The 22,125-nt window shown below is 43.1% G+C and overlaps 1 protein-coding gene across 1 annotated transcript in view; it reads left to right on the forward strand.

The window, feature by feature from the left end:
* Window positions 1-1,669: 1,669 nt before the first annotated feature.
* MKLN1 (muskelin 1) overlaps window positions 1,670-22,125 on the forward strand; it is a 42,944-nt gene continuing 22,488 nt past the window's right edge. Inside the window, exons 1-4 of the mRNA XM_072147471.1 lie at window positions 1,670-1,799; window positions 19,809-19,878; window positions 20,448-20,590; window positions 21,961-22,049. Of these exons, the coding sequence (XP_072003572.1) occupies window positions 1,726-1,799; window positions 19,809-19,878; window positions 20,448-20,590; window positions 21,961-22,049 (376 nt within the window). The 5' untranslated portion in view covers window positions 1,670-1,725. The remainder of the gene's footprint in view (window positions 1,800-19,808; window positions 19,879-20,447; window positions 20,591-21,960; window positions 22,050-22,125) is intronic.

Genomic DNA, 22,125 nt, shown 5'->3' on the forward strand with positions numbered 1-22,125 from the left:
CGGACCGAAATTCCGCCAGGAATGCCGTGTGAGTTGCCGTGACCGGATCGTCTCTGTCCCAAAGAGGGGTAGCCCAGGCCAGAGCCTTCCCAGAGAGGAGACTGATGATAAATGCCACCTTGGATCGCTCCGTGACAAATTGAGACACCATGAGTTCAATGTGCAGGGAGCACTGGGTAATAAAGCTTCTGCACAGCTTGGGGTCCCTATCATACTTATCGGGCATAGATAATCGTATCCTAGGTTCAGCTGCAGGCAGGCTAACCGCAGCAACAGGAGGAGCCGCAGGAGCGTGACGCTATGGCTGAATTGCCTTCAATTGCTGCAACATGGCCGTCTATAGATAAAATTTTATTGAAACAAAATTGAGGACACACCTTCGTTGACCATTTTGTTAATAAAATGCTGGTCAACAACGTAATCCTTTGAATCCAAAGTAGTTAACAGCAGGCCTGTAGGCCAAAAAAAAAAAAAAAAAAAAACACGTTAAATTAACACGAAACACCGGCGGCTCGTTCCCGATCGCAGGCGTTTCCATAGAAACGCCGATGCGATCGGGCCGAGGCCCGCCCCGGTGGGCGCGACTTTGTCTGCGTTTGCGTTTGCAAACGCAGACAAAAGCGCCCTGTGTGGCGCCGGCCTTAACCCTTTCTCCGATTTGGATGTGGAAACTCTCATATTGCAGCTGGGAGTGTGCACTTTCAGCCCACATTATATATATAATTGTATTTCTGAACATGTTTTTGTAAACAGCTAAAATAACAAAACTTGTGTCACTGTCCAAATATTTCTGGCCCTAACTGTATACCCCAAATGTAGTAACCCCCATGCATGTAGCATATTGTTATTGTCACTGTATTGTATTTCGTACGTAATCTTTCCGCTGTATGTAATGTAACGTGCTTATGTCAACTGTATTTATCCTGTAACTGTGCAACACTATAATGATGTTTGTACGCAACTAAGAAATAGTAACCACGTAAGATAGCTACGCGTAAGAAAGATACACCTCTTGTAGTGTTTGTATGCAACTGTAACGTTAAATTTTATCTCTATTTGTATCAATTACCGAGGCACTGTGTACAAAATAATTTTTTCCGTAGGGGATCGATAAAGTACTATCTTATCTATCTTATGAGAGCCAGGTTGTTCACGAAGGACGCATGACTACCGGCTGGAGAAGGAGCGGGTGAGCAAAGCTCACCTCTACACTGTCCATAAGGAAACTGAATGGCTGCAGTGCAAATCATGGTATGAATAGGACCGCTGCCATTTGTGGACATGTTTATGGAGCCTAAACCTGGCCTTCAGGTGGATTTCAAATGCTATATAGATATAGAGGGTAAGGAACTGACACCATTTGCCTCAAAATGAGTTTTTAGTTAGAATCTGATATTCCATCGGGATGGAAAGCTCCTGACCCTGGCAATGTACCTGTCGGGCCACCGACCCCAATTTACCAGCTGTATGCACATTGTTTTAGAGCATTGTAGGTCATTTGGAGTATCCTCTCTCCTCTCCCCTCTCCCTCCCGTACACGGCATATAATCTCTCTCCAGTCCGCACGGATCCGTCTGGGATCTCACGTATTTATTAGTGTATATACCGGGGACACAGCCGCGGGATCTCCCCGTGTTCACCTGCGTCACTCGCCCCGCCCTCCCGCTGTCTGTGTGCCTGTGTCTTTAAGAGCCGAGCCCCGCCCCTTGTCTTCCTGCTGACAAGATGGCGGCGGAGTGCAGAGTGCTGTCTTATACGGTGCACAAGTGGAGCTCCTTCTCATCTAGTTATCTTCCGGAGTGAGTACACAGGGCCCGGGGCGCAGCGCTGTGCTGGGCGGCCGGGTGTCCGCCTTTTCCCGGAGGGGCTGCTATTGCACGGCGGGCTGGGGCAGTGCAGGCCTCCTGGCCGCCGTGTAATGTATAGGATTTGCTGACACTTGTGACACCGGCCTCCTCCATGTCTCCTTTGGGCGCAGTGTGGCCCCTGTATCGGGTGGAGGCAGATGGCGCCTGAGGAGAGGCTCCTGTAGTGTCCTGTGATCAGTATACATGGAGGAGCTGTGGTCCCTCTGCGAGTGGTGATGTGTAGGGGTTGTGCTGTGCTCAGTGAACAGATCCCACATGTCCAGCTGCAATCCTGTAATATGAATGCATTTTTCAGTCTAGCTGCTACTAAAAGTAGGCACATGCATAGCACCTGTAGTGTTGTACAGTGGAACCTTACACGCTGAATTTATTTAGGGGACCTGCTTGTAATCCAATTGCTTGTATATCAAAAAGTTTTCCCATGGAGTCATTGAAACCCAATGAGTGGTTCCACCATGACAAATACTCAGAAATATAAACATGGGATATCATTGAAATGCGCACATTTTGATCCACTCCACCAAAATATTTGGTTATGTGTAGTATAACAACTAGCCCCTTAAATTGTCCTACTTCAATATTGTGTTCTATAAATTTGAGACTGTGGAGGGCTCACATAAGGCTTGTATTCTGAATCGTTGCTTTGTATGTCAAGTTACATTTTTTTTGTATTATTTAAGCTTGTCTTACTAAATGCTTGCAGATGTGGTTCCTACCCTGTTTCCCCTAAAATAAGACATCCCCCAAAAATAAGACCTGGTACAATTTTGTTCAGGCTTAGAAATATAAGGCCTCCCCTGAAAATAAGACCTAGTGTCAGTCATTGCAGCAGCTCCCCCCGCGCCATACATAAGTATTAGGAAATCTTTTAGATGCTGCAGAAGGTTGTGACATGGGGAAGAAATCATGGAAGTAAATCACTGACTGTTGTGCTGCAAATGTGATACCAGCAACTACCAGAATAAGAAGGGCCATTTATGGAAAGTGATTTTACTAACCATGAGAGATCGGGGCCAATGATTCTAATAGAAATGGAGTCACAAGAAATACAGCATGAAATTCAGAGTTTGGAGAGTTATAAGAATGTTAGAGAAGTAGATTTTTTGTTCAATGATAAATGTGAATTCTTGTTCATGGAAAAATAAGACTTCCCCTGAAAATAAGACCTAGTGCCTCTTTAGGAGCAAAAATTAATATAAGACACTGTCTTATTTTCGGGGAAACAGGGTAGTAATCCACTAAATGGAATAGGTAGCTTATAAAGTACAGCTCACCTGATGCTTGGGAACTGAACATCAACAGGTGAAACTTTTCTTGTGCAGTGTTTCCCCATTGGATAGTGTTGGATGGGCCAAAGAAGCAAACCGGTTTACCTACTCTTACTTCAATCTACTTCCCTGCTGCTACTTATAACACACAGAAAGGTCTAGTTACACAACGCTATTACCTGACAATGACTGCAGCTTTGGAAGGTCAAAACTTTCAGGAAACTTGGGCTAGTGCTCTCTGTGAATCCTGAATCTCGCCTAGCGAAATCTGACCTAAGGACGATCATTAGTTTGCCGCTGCTGAAGGGATGCCTTGTATCACATAAAACTATGATGCTTGGAGTCATTTCCCTGGCATAACTGCCACTTGACTGCTGACACTTGATGGTCCTGTGCCAATTGTGCGCAGGTCACCTTTAGACCTAATGATTCTTGTGACATGAACAGGACATCATTGACCGGGAAAGAAAGCAGCCTTTGGATAAAGGGCCTTTTTTCTTTACACTTTTCCAGCACTAAAGGTTAGTTTTGTTATCAAGAGTTGGCCTCTTAGCAGCTTTATAACAACAAATAGTAAGTTTACCTACCCGGGTTTTTGGCCAGGTAAAAAAAAAAAAGAATTTTTTTCACTTTGTACAGCCTTTTTACAAAACCTATTTCATAGTGAAACTTCAGATCTCCCCTCCCCCCCCCCAAAAAAAACTAGTTACAGTTGCTCCCCTACTTAAGGACACCCGACTTGCAGACTACCCCTCTGCCCACTGTGACCTCTGGTGAAGTTCTCTGAATGTTTTACTATAGTCCCAGACTGCAATGATCGGCTGTAAGGTGTCTGTAATGAAGCTTTCTTAATACCGTATATACTCGAGTATAAGCCGACCCAAGTATAAGCCGAGGCCCCTAATTTTACCACAAAAACCTTGTAAAACCTATATATTTTTTACTTGAGTATAAGCCGAGTTTGGTTTTTCAGCACATTTTTTTGTGCTAAAAAACTAGGCTTATACTCGACTATATAAGGTAATCCTTGTTCCCATTACAGCAAAAAAAAATTGAAAATCCAATTGTCACTGGGACAAAAATGTTTTTGTCTGGAACTACAATTCTAAAATATACAGCGCCGACTTGTATACAAATTCAACTTAAGAACAAACTTTAAGAAACTGCCTGTATATTAAATTTAAGGACATGGTGTTTTATTCAACTTCAAGTAGGGTTGCTCTGATTTATTCTGAGCCTCTGTTCTTCATCTTTGGGGGTAACTGTGGATTTGACCTTAACAAATTGAATGTGATTTGAATACTAGCATTTTTTGCGCTAAGGCTACATTCACACTGCCGTATAGGGGGCGTATTTGCGGCCGATATACGTCCCCCATAGACGGCAATGGGTGGACGGCGCAGAACACGTGCGGCACCGTACAGCTCCGTACCCCGGAAAAAGATATGACATGTCCTATCTTTCTCCGTAGTACGGTGCCATATGTTCCTATGGAGAGGGGCAGGGTGTGCTGCGCTCACCTCCTCCTCTCCCCGTGCGCTGTCAGTGTGAATGTAGCCTTAGTGTGATGGTTTTAGAACTCTGTTTACCGTTTCTGATCTTTTGCTGTGGTCTATACGGTTGTCTAGTCGGACCTTTGGAGTTGGTAAGCCAATCCTCTGACTCCCGCATACATGGGGCATGTTTAATTTGTATATTTACAGTAGTAAGCCTTTTTATCACCCTTATGATACAATAACCAAGTTATTTAGTTAGGACATAAAAATATTTATTGGAATACAACCTTGGTACTTTAACTTAAATAAATTGTAATTATGCAAAACACTATGGGTGAAAAACAGTTTTCAACAAAGATTTACTGGATAATTGTCTATGAATTTGTTAGACAATATTGCCTCCATCAGACCCTCCCTCATAGAAGACCTCAAGTCTGACCTAATTATTCTAGGGCTAAAGAACAGCTTCTCTACACTGACTTGGTTTGGTGGCAATGCAGTAGCCACACAGGCAACATCCCTAAGAATTTCTAAATACAGGCAGTCACTGGGTTGTGTAGAAGATAGGTTCCATAGGTTTGTTTTTAAGTTGAATTTGTATGCAAGTAGAAACTGTATATTTAACTGTAATTGTAGTTAGACAAATTTTTTTGCCCCAGTGACTATTGGAGTTCCAAATGTTTTTGCTGTAATGGGAACAAGGATTACTGTATCAATAAAACTTAATTGGACACATTAAAGCTGATTGCAGCCTGGGACTAAAGTAAAGCATCCAGAGAGCTTCACCAGAGGTCAGAGGGGTCTGCTTTTAACTAGTGGTAGTCTGTAAGTCGGGTGTCCTTAAGTAGGGGACCGCCTGTATAGAGGAATTGCCTTATGAACTTTCAATATCAGGATTGTTTTCATAATACAGCCTAGACATGCTAGATAACATGAAGGCTTGGTTTCTATACCTATAATACTTTTCACATGTGCTTCTGTATTTATGAACTTGAGATGTTAGAATATGTGGGAGAAAACTGAGCTACAAACATGAGCTTAGAGCTAAAGTAAAGGAAAATATAAAGCCGTATGATGACCTCTCCACTGGACACATGGAGTGGTGAACTAAAAACCTGTGTGCTGTACAGAGCACATCCAAGGCTTGGTCCACCCTGCTGTCAGGGCTTACCAGAGTGTAATAAAAAAAACTATTGAAGGTTGCCTTCCATTTCCAATAGATAGATCTGCCTTCTATTTTTATTGCTTAATAGCAGAGCCCGTATATTGCTCTTTTAGATCATGCTGGATCTGGTGCCAGAACTTGGGGTAGGTGAGGTCATGTGATGAGGGCCTCAGCGGTCCGATCCTTTTATACCGGGGCTTTGTATGACCTCTTAGAATGCAGAACTTAAAATTCATCGCTGACCTGAAAAGTCCTAAATTAGCTTCATTTTCTAAGCCTACATTTGTGAAAAAGCATTTGCTGAAGCTCCTCACACAAAGGAGAGTATATATTTATCCTCCTGAAACGATTTGTACAGATCTATATTTGTACGAGCCCTTTGACAGACACTCCAACAAAATTGGCAGTAACCCAGACATGACCTTGTCTGAACGAGCAAGTGGTTAGATGAACTTCTCCGGCTGTACAGGTAAATAGGATTTGCAAACAGGAAAGATTCCAAAGTTCATTTGCAAATGCTGCTTGTTCTTAACTCCGTATTAGTGTGGTCATAAAATGTTCTCACTAGAAGTAACTGGAGTGTGTTTCCTTTACACCACGGGTCAGGGACGTTTTTGGCTGAGAGAGCCATGAAAGCCACATATTTTAAAATGTTTTTCCGTAAGAGCCGTAGCATATGTACATGCTCCCCAGTAGATAGGTAGTCCCAGTGTCTCTCTCTGTCGCGGTGCCCCTTTCCGAGCTCATTCAACCCACCACACTCCGGCTCCCGTACCGGCTGGCCAGCGCGCACGTGCACGTCGGCATTTGCGGATTAATAGGGACAGTGCGCCGCTGCTCACTTTCCGGGTTCCTATAAAGACCGGCGGCTACCAGATAGGTAGCCACAGCACATGTCCCCCAGTACATAGGTAGCCACAGCACATGTCCCCCAGTACATAGGTAGCCACAGCACATGTCCCCCAGTACATAGGTAGCCACAGCACATGTCCCCCAGTACATAGGTAGCCACAGCACATGTCCCCCAGTACATAGGTAGCCACAGCACATGTCCCCCAGTACATAGGTAGCCACAGCACATGTCCCCCAGTACATAGGTAGCCACAGCACATGTCCCCCAGTACATAGGTTCCCTACCCCTGCTTTACACTGTAGTGGAGTGTTGTGTGACTGTTTCCATCATGTACTGTACGCTGATCACAAAACAATACACTACTGCAGTGTTTTTTTTTTTTTTTTTTTTCCCCAGTAACAAATGTGTGGCTGTTTTTCCAGTGGGATTGTCATAGGAGTGGTTTTCTATAGTTCTGTTTGTTACTTTTTAAATGTTATTACTTTTTTTTTTTTCTTCAGCCCTTTAAACTTTTATCAGCAGAACATCTTCCTCTTTACTAGTTAACGGTTTTCTTAGCAATACTCTTTATCCAGCAGATTGTCTGTAAGTCAACTTGTAGGATATGGAAATAAATTTAGTTTACATGGTACTTTTGATAAGATGATCTCAGTCAGCTACATAGAGAATAATGGAGCAGAACGGTAATGCACGGCCGTTTTCTACATTGGTCTAACGGAGTGACGAGGGGTCTGACGGTGGTACGTGGGACTCCACCGGACCCCTCGTTTTTGTGATCTTTGGGGGTCTCATCCTTGCATGGTGCGCAAGCAGTAAATGCAGGGGACAGCGCTGAGGGAAGGGGTGTGGGGTACAGACTTCTTTACAATTACATAGCCATCAATGCTTTGGAGTTTCTACTGTGGCCAGCTCCTGAGGCAGGCTGTTGCACAGTATAGAAGAAAAGGATTTATTCTTTTTTCTCCAGACAGAATTTTTTTCTACCAACAGAAGACCTCCATGCCTATTACCATTTTTTTAGGTCTCCTTTAACCTGTTCAGGACCGGGCCCTTTCCTGTTTTTTCATTTCCAATTTTCACTCCCCACCTTCAAAAATCTATAACTTTGTTATTTTTACACGTAAAGAACTGTGTGACAGCTTGTTTTCTGCGTAACAAAATGCACTTCATAGAGATGGTATTTATTATTCCATGCCGTGTACTGGGAAGCAGGAAAAAAAATTCCAAATGCAGTGAAAATGGTAAAATAACAAATGTGCGCCGTTTTCTTGTGGGCTTGGATATTACGTCGTGAACCATTTATACCATATCTAACTCCACAGAATCTTTTTATGAACGTATGCCCAGAACTGAACTACATATTCCTGATGCACCCAAACCAATGCTTTGCAAAGTGGTGATATAGCAATGTAGAAGTTTTCAAGCCAAGGTTCATTGATACAGCTTCAATTGTACTTGGATAACCAAGCTACAAAGACTTTAACCTTGCACTTTCAAATTTACATTAAGATGGACCATGATATAAGCTTGTTGGTATGTTTTTAAGTTCTTCCCCTGTTCACACAACCTCAGGTTCTCTAATTGTTAATAAAAATCCACAAAGTGAGCTCAAAGAAATCACACAAAGACAAAGTATGATATAATATCTCAATCTCTGTGGAGAAGTGATGCTATACAAGGCTAGGCAGATGTGAGATGCTTTATTTGCGTCACAAAGTATTATACAGACACTCTCAGTGGGGCAGGCCCTGGGCTTGCTTAGTTAGGGATAAATAATGTCCGTCATTGGTTAGTAAATTATTACATGGGCATCGCAGAAACAAAAGAAGTCGCTTTCCCTGAAATAAGTAGTATCGTAAATCAGCCAAGGGAGTCTTACATTTTTTAGGTGCAGAGGAGTGAACTGTTATCAACCTTCATCCACAGTTGAGCATCCTCTTTCTCAGCACCCAGCACGTATATGAAAATAAAAGCATTTTCATCAAATATATAACAATACTTCACGTTTGGGAGTCCTGAAACGCGTAATATGTGTATGTAGAATAGTTAATCATTTTGGTGGAGTTCTTCATAGTAAAAACACTGACTCGTTGCTTTCAGGATTTAGGATTTGAATGAAATCCTAGATCAATGGTGGTGAACCTATGGCACGGGTGCCAGAGGTGGCACTCGGAGCCTTTTCTGTGGGCACCCAGGCCATCACCAGAGAGGACTCCAGGTATCTTCCTGCAGTCCCAGACAGCCCAGGACTTGCTGTGCACAGAGCTATTTTAAAGTGACAGGACTACCTGGGGCTACTGGAGGAGTGGGAAGGTGTGGACAGATCTGGATTATCATTGTAGCTCCTGCTCCGGCCCTGATAATTCTTCCTGTTTATGGGAAGCTACAATGATCATCCAAATTTCTTCTATTTTCAGCCTTAATGGGGTCCTTAGGGTGTTGATATGAATGAAAGCTGTGATAGAGCAGGGAGTATAAAATCACAAGTCACATTTCTGTTTTGGCACTTTGCAATAAATAAGTGGGTCTTTGTTGTATTCTGGGCACTCTGTCTCTAAAAGGTTCACCATCACTGTCCTAGGTGATGCATTTCAAGCAAAAGTAGAACCTGGCTTTGTGCATCAGGTTGGGTTTTGTAGCATCGGTTTATCTCCAGACTGGATAGTTTGGAAAGATCCACATGTCAGTGGAAAATGTCATTGTTTTCTCATATTTTTATTTATTTTTTTCCATCAATATGCTGCTATGCAGGGTAAGGTAGGAGTGGAAAACAAACATGTTTCACGCTATTGGCGCTTCATCAGGCTAACATCATGCAGTGCACACCACACATCTTGTATCAGATGGGCTCCGTCTCCTTCTTATTGGCCTAAATGAAGGGGCTTGTATTGGAAAGAATCTACCCTTTTATTCTAATTCTGTACATTATTGACCACTTAAAAAAATAAGTTGTATGACTAGGAAGCTTTTATAACCATAAATTAACTAGTTTCACCACTCTTGCCTTGGACAAAGTGAATGAGGACAACATGATAGGGGGCGGGTTGGCATCTGGACACCTGTGAATTGGCACACAACGCACCTGTATCCACAGTGAATGCCCGTAAAAGTTGTAAAGCTGAATAAAGCAGTTTCTTTTGGATAGCTACAAGCTCCTACGTTTTTGCTTTGGCACGCAGCCTTACGAAGGACGTCTGCAGCCCAAAAGCTGCGATCTTTGAAGTTACCCCCAAACCTTCACAACACATAAACCATATTGGCAAAGGTAATATGGTTATCCCAGCATTAAATAACAAATCCAACAACATCAAACCCCATTATGAAATGTTGGCCCAATTGTCTAGTAGCTATTTTCTTGGCTCCCAATTCTGAATCCTCGGTGTTCAACACCCCAGGATTATCAGAGGATGCTGATCATTGACTTGTTGACCAGGAATTGAAATATTTGTTTGTGAACAGAAAAACATAAGAGCCCGACACTATGCAGTGAGTCTTTATTGTGTGGTAAAGGGGTTTTCCCATGAAAGAAAGTTCATGTTATAATCTCTTAGTGATGTTAACACAATAAAGATTATTTTTAAACCCTTACTTTACAATTATCCTCACTATTATTGCTGTTGTAGCTCCATCACTCAGTGATGGTCACTGTAAAATTCGTGTGAGTGAGGATTCTATAAACAGACCCTTCATGATGCCTCTGCGCTATGGGATTCTGTGTGCTGGCAGTGTGCTTAAATAATAGGGGTAAAGGTTTATCTACACTTTAATTTAGCTTCTGAATATTCTACTAGTATCTGACACAGCAAAAGAGAGATGATCAGACATGATGAGATCCAGGAGATAGATATAAAACAAAATGACACATTCTAGCTCTGCTACATCTTGGCTATGACACACAGCTCTGCTGTAACTCCTTCCCCTGCTATGAAGCTTTTATCTCATCTCTAGCTTGTGAAGTAAGTCTCCTCATAATGCTGCTTAACGCCAGGAAGTGCCTGTGTCTGAGCTGGTCTTGGAATACGTGGGGGAGGAAGCTGGAGGCAGAGAGACACTACAGTGTGCAGACAAGAGAAGCTGTTCATGAGAAGAATCTGACTTGCCTGAGTATATTTAGTAATCTTATCTTTGTGGGAATACCCCTTTAAGTACAAGGACAATAGAGATGTCCTTGTATTAATAAGAAAACATAGGCACACCAGGACCCCTTTCCCAGTACAGATAACCCCAAACCTAACTGCCTATCGAATTATAACAAGTACATGGAAGGGGTTGACTTGTCGGACTAGGTGCTTCAGCCCTATATCGCCATGCCGAAATTGAGTTTGACGTCCAAGAAGCTATCTGTGCACATCATAAGAGAGAGTTTTCTGATATCACACCTGTATATTTAGTTGTTTAGCGTGATGTGCTCTGAACAGCTTATACATAATGCCGCATCCTGCACCCTTCCCTTCTGTGCCCTGCCTGTAGATTGCCACATATGGGTGATTGCCATACCCAGAACAGGAAGAAAGATTTTGGGGTGTTTGTCTCCAGTGGCGTGAGTTGGGCAAATACATTTGGCATTAAAATGGCATAATGGGAAAACACAATTTTTACTCTGCGCCATTCACTTTGTATTACATTTGGGGCAGCATCTCAGGGTTTAAAATGCTGCAAGATAATTTCTTTGAGGGATGTAGTTTCAAAAATGCTGTCACTTCTCAGGAGTTTCTGTTGTACTGGCTCCTTTGGGGCTCTGCTGGCACGACATGCACTCCAAATCCAATCTAGTCAAAACAAAGTGCCCAAATTTCACTCCTACCCTTCTGAGCCCTGTTGTATGCCCAGCCTGTAGATTATTGAAACATATGGGGTATTGCCATATCCAGGACAAACTGCATGATGATTTTTGCCGTGTTTGTCCCGGGTGGTATTAGTTGGGCAAAATATATTTGACACTAAATTGCCATTTAAAAAAAAAAATATTGCAATTTTTACTCGCCATTCAATTTGTATTAAATCTAGGCGAATGCCTTGGGGGTTAAAATGCCCACTGCAACCCTAGATATTCTTTGAGGGATGTAGTTTACAAAATGGTGTCATCTTTGGGGGTTTTCCTATTGTACTGGTACTTTAGAGGCTCTTGAAGTTCGTTGTGGTACCTGAAAATATTTGTAGCCAAATCAGCCCTCCAAAAACCCAATAGCAGTAATTCCATTCTGCACATCACTGTGCACTGAAATAACAGCTGACATATTTTTGGTATGTAAATTTACCTATACAGGAAGTCCCCGTGTTACGTACAGAATAGGTTAATTAGGTTTGTTCTTAAGTTGAATTTGTATGCAAGTCGAAACTGTGTATGTGTATGTATGTATATATATATATATATATATATATACACCTTACAGCTGATCATTGCAGCCTGGGACTATAGTGCAGCATCCAGAGGTCACAGTGGGCAGAGGGGTCAGTCTTTAACTAGGGGTAGTCTGTTAGTTGGGTGTCCTTAAGTAGGGGACTGCCTGTAATACCCTTTGAATGTGTACATTTTAGGGCTAAATGAGAATAAAATTAAAAAAATGAAATGTAAAAACTTCCAGTAAACTTTTGTTTTATTCCTGAGAATTAACGGGTTAACAGACATCCCAAATGTTGATTTGAATAGTTTGAGATGTGAAGTTCAGAAAATGGTGGGGGTTAATAGTATATAAGCTTCTAAAGGCACTTCCAAACTAAATTGATCACGAAAAATATAGCTTCTTATAAACTGTTGAAATCTCACCCCCTGAAAACCTGATCAGTAAAATTATGCTACTTACATAAACTTCCTTGTGTCACGAGAAAACAATCTGAAAATCACTTGGATAATAACTTTTCAACACTTTAATTTTCCACAGGAAAAAACACTGGTAGGATTTAAAGAAAGAAAAAAAAGCTGCGCTTTAACATTCAAACTGGCTGTGTGATAAAGGGGGATAAAATATTATTTATTATTTAAGTGATATATCTGAAGGAGTATTCTCATTTGGCAAATTGTTATTGTTTGCATGATGAAAATGTATAGATTTTTCCAGTATACTTTCTGTATGCTTTCCTCATGTTTTTTTAACCCTTTAATGACCCGTGATGTAATGGCTCATCACTGATTGGCTGCGGGTGCATGGAGAGGACTCACGGGCTGAGCCCTCTCCATAGCCAGTAAGTCTTTGCTGCATTTTGCACCAAAGACATACCGTTAACAACCGCGATCGGTTGCCGGCGGTTTCAAGAAGATGGCAGTGCATGGGCACCACCATCTTGTCGGAGGTCCTTGCTCCCCGTGACATCATCGGGGAGCGGCAATCAGTTGCCATGACAGCTTTGGGTCTTCCGAAGACCCGAGGCTATCTGGATTTAACCCATTCATTACTATGTGCGAATTGCTTGTTGTAATGTATGAGGATGAAAATCCCATATAAAGTACTAGGATCATTCAGACAACCAAGGGTTAAAGTACCCTAGGGCAGAGGTCCCTTTAAGCTAGACCAGTTTTCCATGGCCCGGTGGGGCGGGGCTTTGGTCATATGGGGTGGGGTTATGGAGGGGTGGAGCTTAGTGCATACTTATCATATAATTATGACATTTATAATGAGAATGTGATTCAACTTACCATAGGTTCAGAATGAGTGGGAGCACTGGGCTTGTTTTCGTGCAACAAGACGGTCCCATCTAGGGGTGATGGGAGACAGTGAACCCGAACTGTGTTCCTTATGTCCAGTCTACTACGTAATCTCGTTTTTGCTGTTGTCATGGCAGAAAACCCAGTTTCAGTGTACAGCACTGCTACTAGCACTGCTATATGCACCAGACAGTACTGTATGGGGAGGATACTGGCAGGACCTCTGTGTACAGCGCTGCTAAGTAGCAGCATTGTACATTGAGCGTCAGTGAATACAGCGCTGCTGCTTAGCAGCGCTACACACTGCACACCGGTACCGGGAGCCGCATCACTGAAGCAGTCTGCTGCCCCAGCACGCCCCACATAACATGTTTTGCCGGGGGCGTGTCAGTAAGGAGAGCCTGCCACCCCACCCCATCAGGAACACACCATGCTGTGTAGGAGGACCACGTCACTAAGACCTGCCCCGTGACGTACAACAGGTACCATGCTGTGCTGTGGAGGGCTGCGTCACTAAGATCCGCCCAACGCCCCACCCCTTCCTGCATAATGTTCTCTGCCGGGAGCTGTGAGCTGTCACGGCTAAAACATTAAAAATCCACACAGAGCGAGCTCTGACCAGGCGCAGGGCTGTACCAAGCCTGTCTGCTGCCTGAGGTGAGCCATAGAGAGACACCCCCCGCCCATTTATATAAGATATCAGGGAGTGCCCGGACCAGATCCATCATATTGGTTTGGTGTAAAAATAAGGCAATGCAAAATGCATACAGCGTGACGCCATGTAGTATAAAATGCATGCAGCGTGACGCCATGTAGTATAAAATGCATGCAGCGTGACGCCATGTAGTATAAAATGCATGCAGCGTGACGCCATGTAGTATAAAATGCATGCAGCGTGACGCCATGTAGTATAAAATGCATGCAGCGTGACGCCATGTAGTATAAAATGCATGCAGCGTGACGCCATGTAGTATAAAATGCATGCAGCGTGACGCCATGTAGTATAAAATGCATGCAGCGTGACGCCATGTAGTATAAAATGCATGCAGCGTGACGCCATGTAGTATAAAATGCATGCAGCGTGACGCCATGTAGTATAAAATGCATGCAGCGTGCAGCCATGTAGTATAAAATGCATGCAGCGTGCAGCCATGTAGTATAAAATGCATATGCATGCAGCGTGCAGCCATGTAGTATAAAATGCATATGCATGCAGCGTGCATACACATATATATGCAAAGATGAAGTAACCTTACCTCTCTATTGTGTTCTTGGAAATTTCGGTGCCTTGTCCTGCAGCGGTGGAGGCGCGGTGAGGTAGCCGGGAGTGGGTAGGTTGTGAGAGCCGGGAGGCTAGGGAGCCTGGAGCTTAAGCGGGGGCAGGGGGAGCCGAGAGCCTGGAGGGGGGGGGGGGGGGACGTTAGGGGAGCCGGGTTGAGACGGGAGTGGAAGGGAAGCCGGGAGCGGAGAGCTGGAGGTGTAGGGAGCTGTAGGGGAGCGTGGAGCTTGAGCAGGGGCAGGGAGCCCAGAGTGCCGGGGGGGCGTTAGCGGAGACAGGTTGAGACAGGAGTGGAGCTGGTAACTCCCGCGCTACAATAGAAGGGAATTATGATGCAGACGGAAGGGAAGCTCTGCGGAAAACAACTTAATACACAGAGAATTGCTTGGAGAAGGTGGGGAACTGGCAGTAGAAGGTGCTAAGAAGCAAACGTGGAGCAGTAATAACTATAACGGTGGGAATTACAGCACAACGGGGGAAATAAGGTGAAAATCGTACACAGACGACTGAACATCTGGCATCTGAGTCCTGAGTCCTGGCGCTGATATTGACATGAACCCCCTCCAGTGCTTGGAAATATGTGAAATATTATGTTGTGCGATGAACTCAGATCTTCTGATTCAGATAATTATCTATGCCCTCATTAAGCAGGAGGCGCCCCTGCGCGGACCGGTTGATAAACTCAAACGGCCCGGTCCTGGTCCGCGGACCGGCGGTTGGGGACCTCTGCCCTAGGGGTTCGTAAAAATAAAAAAACCTAAAAAATTCAAATACCCTCCCTTTCCTTGATATAAATATAAATGAACAGTAAAAATCATAAACACATTAGGTATCAGCGCCTCAGAAAATGCCCGATTTATCAAAATATAATAACGGGGTTTCACTGTGTTTAACCTTGTAATGGAAAATAGCACCCGGATTTGAAAATGGCACTTTTTTGCCATTTTGAAAAAATATAAAAAAATTTAATAAAAAGTGATCAGAAGGTCGTACAGTCATAAAAATGGCAGCATCGAAAACTTGATCAAGTCATAAAAAATTACACCACCCACAGCTCCATGCACCAAAGTATGAAAAAGTTATTAGCACCAGAAGATGGCAAAATATAAAAAAAAAATTTATACAGGTTTTATTTTTTGTAAATGTATGAAAACATTATAAAACTTATACAAATTTGTTATCCCCGTGATCGCACAGACCCAAAGAATAAAGTAGACACAGTGAAAGTGGTAAAATCCAAGCCCACAAGAAAACGGCGCAAATGTGTTTTTTTTTTTTTTTTACAGTTTTCACTGCATTTGAATTTTTTTTCCCGCTTCCCAGTACACGGCATGGAATATTCAATGCCATCACTATGAAGTGCAATATGTTATGCAGAAAACAGGCCGCCACACAGCTCTTTACGTGTAAAAAAAAAAAAAAAAAAAAAAAAAAAAAAAAAAAAGCCAGGTCCTTTAAGGGTTAACTCTGCTTGCTGTCATCCTATGGAAAGTTTCTTTGTTTATTTCTAGTGGACAGAAATCTCAACATGGTTGCTCAGGTGTGCAGCCCATTAGTATTGGAGAATAATCGGAGCTGTGGGTTATAACGAGTCGTGCACCATTTTTAGATTTCTGTCCTCTGGAAATAATGAAGTTTTCAATAGGATGACAGCAAGCAGAGATCTAAAAAACTGTTAGGAATTAATATAGAAAGTTTATTAGAAATTTGTATAATTGAAAGTGGCCTATATAAACTTGGAAGCACCAGTAAAATAATTATAAAAGCAAGGAGAAGCGACAAGCTCAAAATGCGTCTTCTTGCTTTTACAGTTCTTTTGCTGGTGGTTCTATGTTTATATAGGCCATTTTATGTATAGCCTCTTTAAACAATAAATATACAGGCGGTCCTCTACTTAAGAACACTCGACTTACATACGACCCCTAGTTACAAACGGACCACTGGATATTGGTAATTTATTGCACTTTAGTCCTAGGCTACAATAAACAGCTATAACAGTTATCAAAGGTGTCTGTAATGAAGCTTTAATGTTAATATTGATTCTTATGACAACCCAACATTTTTAAAATCCAATTGTCACAGAGACCAAAAAAAGTTCTGGCTGGGATTACAATGATAAAATATACAGTTCCAACTTACATACAAATTCAACTTAAGAACAAACCTACAGACCCTATCTTGTATGTAACCTGGGGACTGCCTGTACTAACATATGCAGTGGCGCCAATGAAGTGTATCTTTCCAATCTCTCCCAGTCTGGAAATAAACCGAAGGGGCAAGTGGTAGTATGGAGAAATTCATTTACATGCAAATAACAGCACAGATCGCTGATAAAGGCTCTGGAAAAAGATCCTATGACATCATGTAGTGCAGTGATTTTCAACCTTTTTTGAGCCGCGGCACACTTTTTATACTTAGAAAATCCTGGGGCACACCACCAACCAAAATAGCACAAAATGACACTAAAACAGCCTCCCATTACTAATAAAAAGGCCCTAGCTGCCTCCCTTTACTAATAAAAAGCCCCTGGTGGCCTCCCTTTACTAATAAAAAGCCCCTGGCGGCCTCCCATTACTAATAAAAAGGCCCTAGCTGCCTCCCTTTACTAATAAAAAGCCCCTGGCGGCCTCCCTTTACTAATAAAAAGCCCCTGGCTGCCTCCCTTTACTAATAAAAAGCCCCTGGCTGCCTCCCTTTACTAATAAAAAGCCCCTGGTGGCCTCCCTTTACTAATTAAAAGCCCCTAGCTGCCTCCCTTTACTAATAAAAAGCCCCTAGATGCCTCCCTTTACTAATAAAAAGGCCCTAGCTGCCTCCCTTTACTTATAAAAAGCCCCTAGATGCCTCCCTTTACTAATAAAAAGGCCCTAGCAGCCTCCCTTTACTAATAAAAAGGCCCTAGCAGCCTCCCTTTACTAATAAAAAGGCCCTAGCTGCCTCCCTTTACTAATAAAAAGGCCCTGGCGGCTTCACTTTACTAATAAAAAGCCCCTAGCTGCCTCCCTTTACTAATAAAAAGCCCCTAGCTGCCTCCCTTTACTAATAAAAAGGCCCTAGCTGCCTCCCTTTACTAATAAAAAGCCCCTAGCTGCCTCCCTTTACTAATAAAAAGCCCCTAGCTGCCTCCCTTTACTAATAAAAAGCCCCTGGCGGCCTCCCTTTACTAATAAAAAGCCCCTGGCGGCCTCCCTTTACTAATAAAAAGCCCCTGGCGGCCTCCCTTTACTAATAAAAAGGCCCTAGCGGTCTCCCTTTACTAATAAAAAGGCCCTAGCGGTCTCCCTTTACTAATAAAAAGGCCCTGGCGGCCTCACTTTACTAATAAAAAGCCCCTGGCGGCCTCCCTTTACTAATAAAAAGCCCCTAGATGCCTCCCTTTACTAATAAAAAGGCCCTAGCTGCCTCACTTTACTAATAAAAAGCCCCTGGTGGCCTCCCTTTACTAATAAAAAGCCCCTAGCTGCCTCCTTTTACTAATAAAAAGCCCCTAGATGCCTCCCTTTACTAATAAAAAAGCCCCTAGCTGCCTCCCTTTACTAATAAAAAGGCCCTAGCGGCCTCCCTTTACAAATTAAGAGCCTGTAGCGGCCTCTCTTTACTAATTAATAGGCCCTAGAGCCCCCCCCCCCTTTACTAATTAATAGGCCCTAGAGCCCCCCCCTTTACTAATTAATAGGCCCTAGAGCCCCCCCCTTTACTAATTAATAGGCCCTAGAGCCCCCCCCCTTTACTAATTAATAGGCCCTAGAGCCCCCCCCTCTTTACTAATTAATAGGCCCTAGAGCCCCCCCTTTACTAATTAATAGGCCCTAGAGCCCCCCCCTTTACTAATTAATAGGCCCTAGAGCCCCCCCCCTTTACTAATTAATAGGCCCTAGAGCCCCCCCCCTTTACTAATTAATAGGCCCTAGAGCCCCCCCCCTTTACTAATTAATAGGCCCTAGAGCCCCCCCTTTACTAATTAATAGGCCCTAGAGCCCCCCCTTTACTAATTAATAGGCCCTAGAGCCCCCCCTTTACTAATTAATAGGCCCTAGAGCCCCCCCTTTACTAATTAATAGGCCCTAGAGCCCCCCCTTAACAAATAAAAAGCCCCAGCCTACCTTTACTAATAAAAAAAAAAACCTAGCTACCTTCCTTATACAAATAATAACCTTATATACTTACCCTTGATGTCTTCTTCCGCGTACCTTCACTCCTAATGGCGATCCGCTCACCTTCTGTAGCTCCTGCACCGCGCGCCTCTGGTCACGTGACTTACTCGACCTGACGTCAGGTCGCGTCAGTCACGAGACATGGGCCGCGCGGTACAGGAGCTACAGAAGACGGGCGGATCGCCGACGCGGGACTTGGAGGTAAGTATGGGGCAGAAATACGGGGGCGCGGCGGCAGCTCGACACCGGGGCAGCCTAGTTCGGGCAACTTTCCCCCGCGGCACACTCAACCTTGTGTCGCGGCACACAGGTTGAAAATCACTGATGTAGTGGACAGGTTGACATTGGCTCTAACCCCACTGTGTTGTGACACCTCTGATGTGATAATGCATGTTGCCTAATATGGAGACATGTGTAGCAGTAGAAAACACAATATAAAATGCCTAGCTATAGTCAAACCGTAGATTTACCTGCAGACTTTGAAGCTGGGGTTCACCATTCGGATATATTCAGGCATTTAGGTACATGAACTTTTCTTGCAGGAGGACTTCTGTCCTTTCTTGTTAATTGCACAGGCAATTTTGCAAAACAAATTTTGCAAACAAAACAATGTGGAATTTGCAATTGGGAGCTTGCAATGGTGCCAGACACCCCAGAAAGCAATACAGCTAGAGGGCATTGACGGAGCTGCAGGAAGCAGTAGCTTGCAGCTTCCATGTTGTGCAGCCTACTATATGGTTTTCCACTCATCTTGAGCCTTGCCTAGATTGGGAAGTTAATAGAGTTGTTAGACATCCGTATGTAGTCACATTTTGGGGGGGGGGGGGGAAATCCATTGGATGCAAATTATGTTTAGTTTTTTTTTTTATATATAAGCTTGTGATCTATTAGGTGAACGAAATCCAGGATCATTTCCAATAAAATTACCATTTTAGAAGTGACACATGGTGTTGTTGGCCAAAGTAAAATTCATTATTTCATACTTCACATTATGTAATGAGCATAGTGCTGTTTGTAGTTTTGACATGTTATTGTCTTTTTAATTTATTTTTTCATTCTTTTTTTAATTTTTATTTTAACAGGAACATTCTAGTTGACAAACCTAATGATCAATCTTCACGATGGTCTTCAGAGAGCAACTACCCACCTCAGGTAAGTAGTAAAAACACACTAAACAGTAAATTCAACATACACACCTTGGGCCGGCAATGATGAACCTTCTTAGAGGCCAAGCTCCCAAACTACAGCCAAAACCCCACTTATTTATCACAATGTGCCGACAGTTCAATTTATTCAGCAACTTATTGCATCCTGGTCTGCCACATCTTTCAATCATATTGGCCTCTTAAGAACACCAATATCATTGAAGGAAGGGGGGAACTTCAGATTTTCGTAGTAGTTTCTCTCCAGGGTCCCCTTAAACAGAAAGAATTGCGGGGCAGCAACTTCAATGATAATACACCCTTTCCACACCTCCTTGTTCCTGCAGTCTTTCCACATCCTGGGCTACCCAGCACTGCAGGAGGATGCAATAAGTCACTCAACCTGTCTGGAAAACTTTGTGCTGAGGTGACGGCCTTGGTGTCCACATCAATGGCTCTAAGTGCCACCAATAGCACCTATTCCATTGGTTTGCCACCACTGTGCAAGGTCATTTCTACATATACACTAACATCTGCATGAATTTGTACGTACTCATAAATATATTTTTTTCCTCTCAGTTTCTGATATTAAAAGTGGAAAGGCCAGCCATTGTGCAGAGCATCACCTTTGGGAAATATGAGAAGACCCACGTCTGTAATTTGAAGAAGTTTAAAGTCTTTGGTGGGATGAATGAAGAAAACATGACAGAGCTTCTGTCTAGGTAAATAATTGTCTCGCATAGAAGTTTATTTTCATTGTGAGGAGTAGACCTCTTAAAGAGATCCTGTCATGAAAATTTACCCACCCAAAATAAATACTTCATTAAAAACTATGGTTAAAAAACATTGCCCTTATCCCTAAATGTCTATTGAAGCCCTGCATATTCACGAGTTACTTGCATTAACCTGCCTCCTTGTTCCTGATTGACAGGCTATAATATTATGCAGTAAGCAGCTCCTAGAGCTTGAACAAACGCCACAGTGTTGGAGTGATAGTGTTACCGGAAACCTCCGGTAACGCCATCTAACACTGTGGCGGAGTTCAGTGTAATCGTCGGACTGCTCTCAAAGCAGTCTGATGTATTCATGAGGGGTGGTCCAAGGTGCTACCTCTCCATAGGCCGGCGGTGACTGACGCGCCACATACGGCAGTCACCACCCCCTAACCCCGCCCCCTCACAATTACATCGGACCACTTTGCAAGCGGTTTGACGATTACACTGTACCCCGCCGCAGTGTTAGTGGGCGTACCGGAGGTTTCCCGTAACATTAACCTTCTAACACTGCAGCGTCTGTTCAAGCACTAGGAACTGCTTACTTTAGTAAGCAGCCCCTAGTGCCGAAAATTATTGGTGACAGGTCCTCTTTAAGAATAAATGTGGTTCATGTCGCTATGTATCTTAAAAATGATCTTTAGACAGCAGTTTTCAGGAATATGCAGCAGAGTTAGTTTTCCAAACTAAACTGATACTTTCTGCCACTATAATAAGTCAACTTTCTAGTTGTTATGCAATATTTCCAAGTTTTAACGCAATGTTAGGGTGCATTTCATTATGGTCGTTTCTCGTAAACCCTAAACGGGGGTATACCAATTCACCCCTGCCAACCTGATATTGATGACTTATCTTAAGGATAGGAAATAAACCTGGAAAACCTTTTTAAAGGAAATCTACCATCTACCAAAATCAAGCATGTTAAAACAGGGACACTTCTTTTTATCCATAAGGTCCTTCCTTCTAAAATCAACATTAAAATCATGCAAATGAGCCAATAGGGCTTTGTGGGCAGGTTATCAGAGCCCCTGGATGCTGTAGCTTCTCAGGCTGTTACACTGTGCAGAAGCCTGTCTCCCCATCATCCTGTTCTTTCAGCCCTTCCCCCTCCTTCTTCCGATTGTAATATCACACAGTGGGTGGGGGAATTGCTCCTTGCACATTCTAATAGCCTGTGAAACAGCACTGAGGAGCTGCCTGGATCTAGGAGTAAGCTTCCCTGGTTTATCTTGATGGATTTTGATGGTAGCTTTCCTTTAAAAGGAAGACTCTGAACAGTCTGTAGACGTCTCCCACTTACCCAGTGTGTTCTATTTCAGTGGCCTGAAGAATGATTACAACAAGGAGACCTTCACATTGAAGCATAAAATTGATGAACAGATGTTTCCATGTCGTTTCATTAAAATAGGTACTATTCATTGTATTTATTTTGTACACTGGCAATGATGTGGATTTGTAAACACATGTGTTTTGTATGTTTATAT

Source organism: Engystomops pustulosus, chromosome 4, assembly GCF_040894005.1.
Source record: "Engystomops pustulosus chromosome 4, aEngPut4.maternal, whole genome shotgun sequence".
NCBI lineage: Eukaryota > Metazoa > Chordata > Amphibia > Anura > Leptodactylidae > Engystomops > Engystomops pustulosus.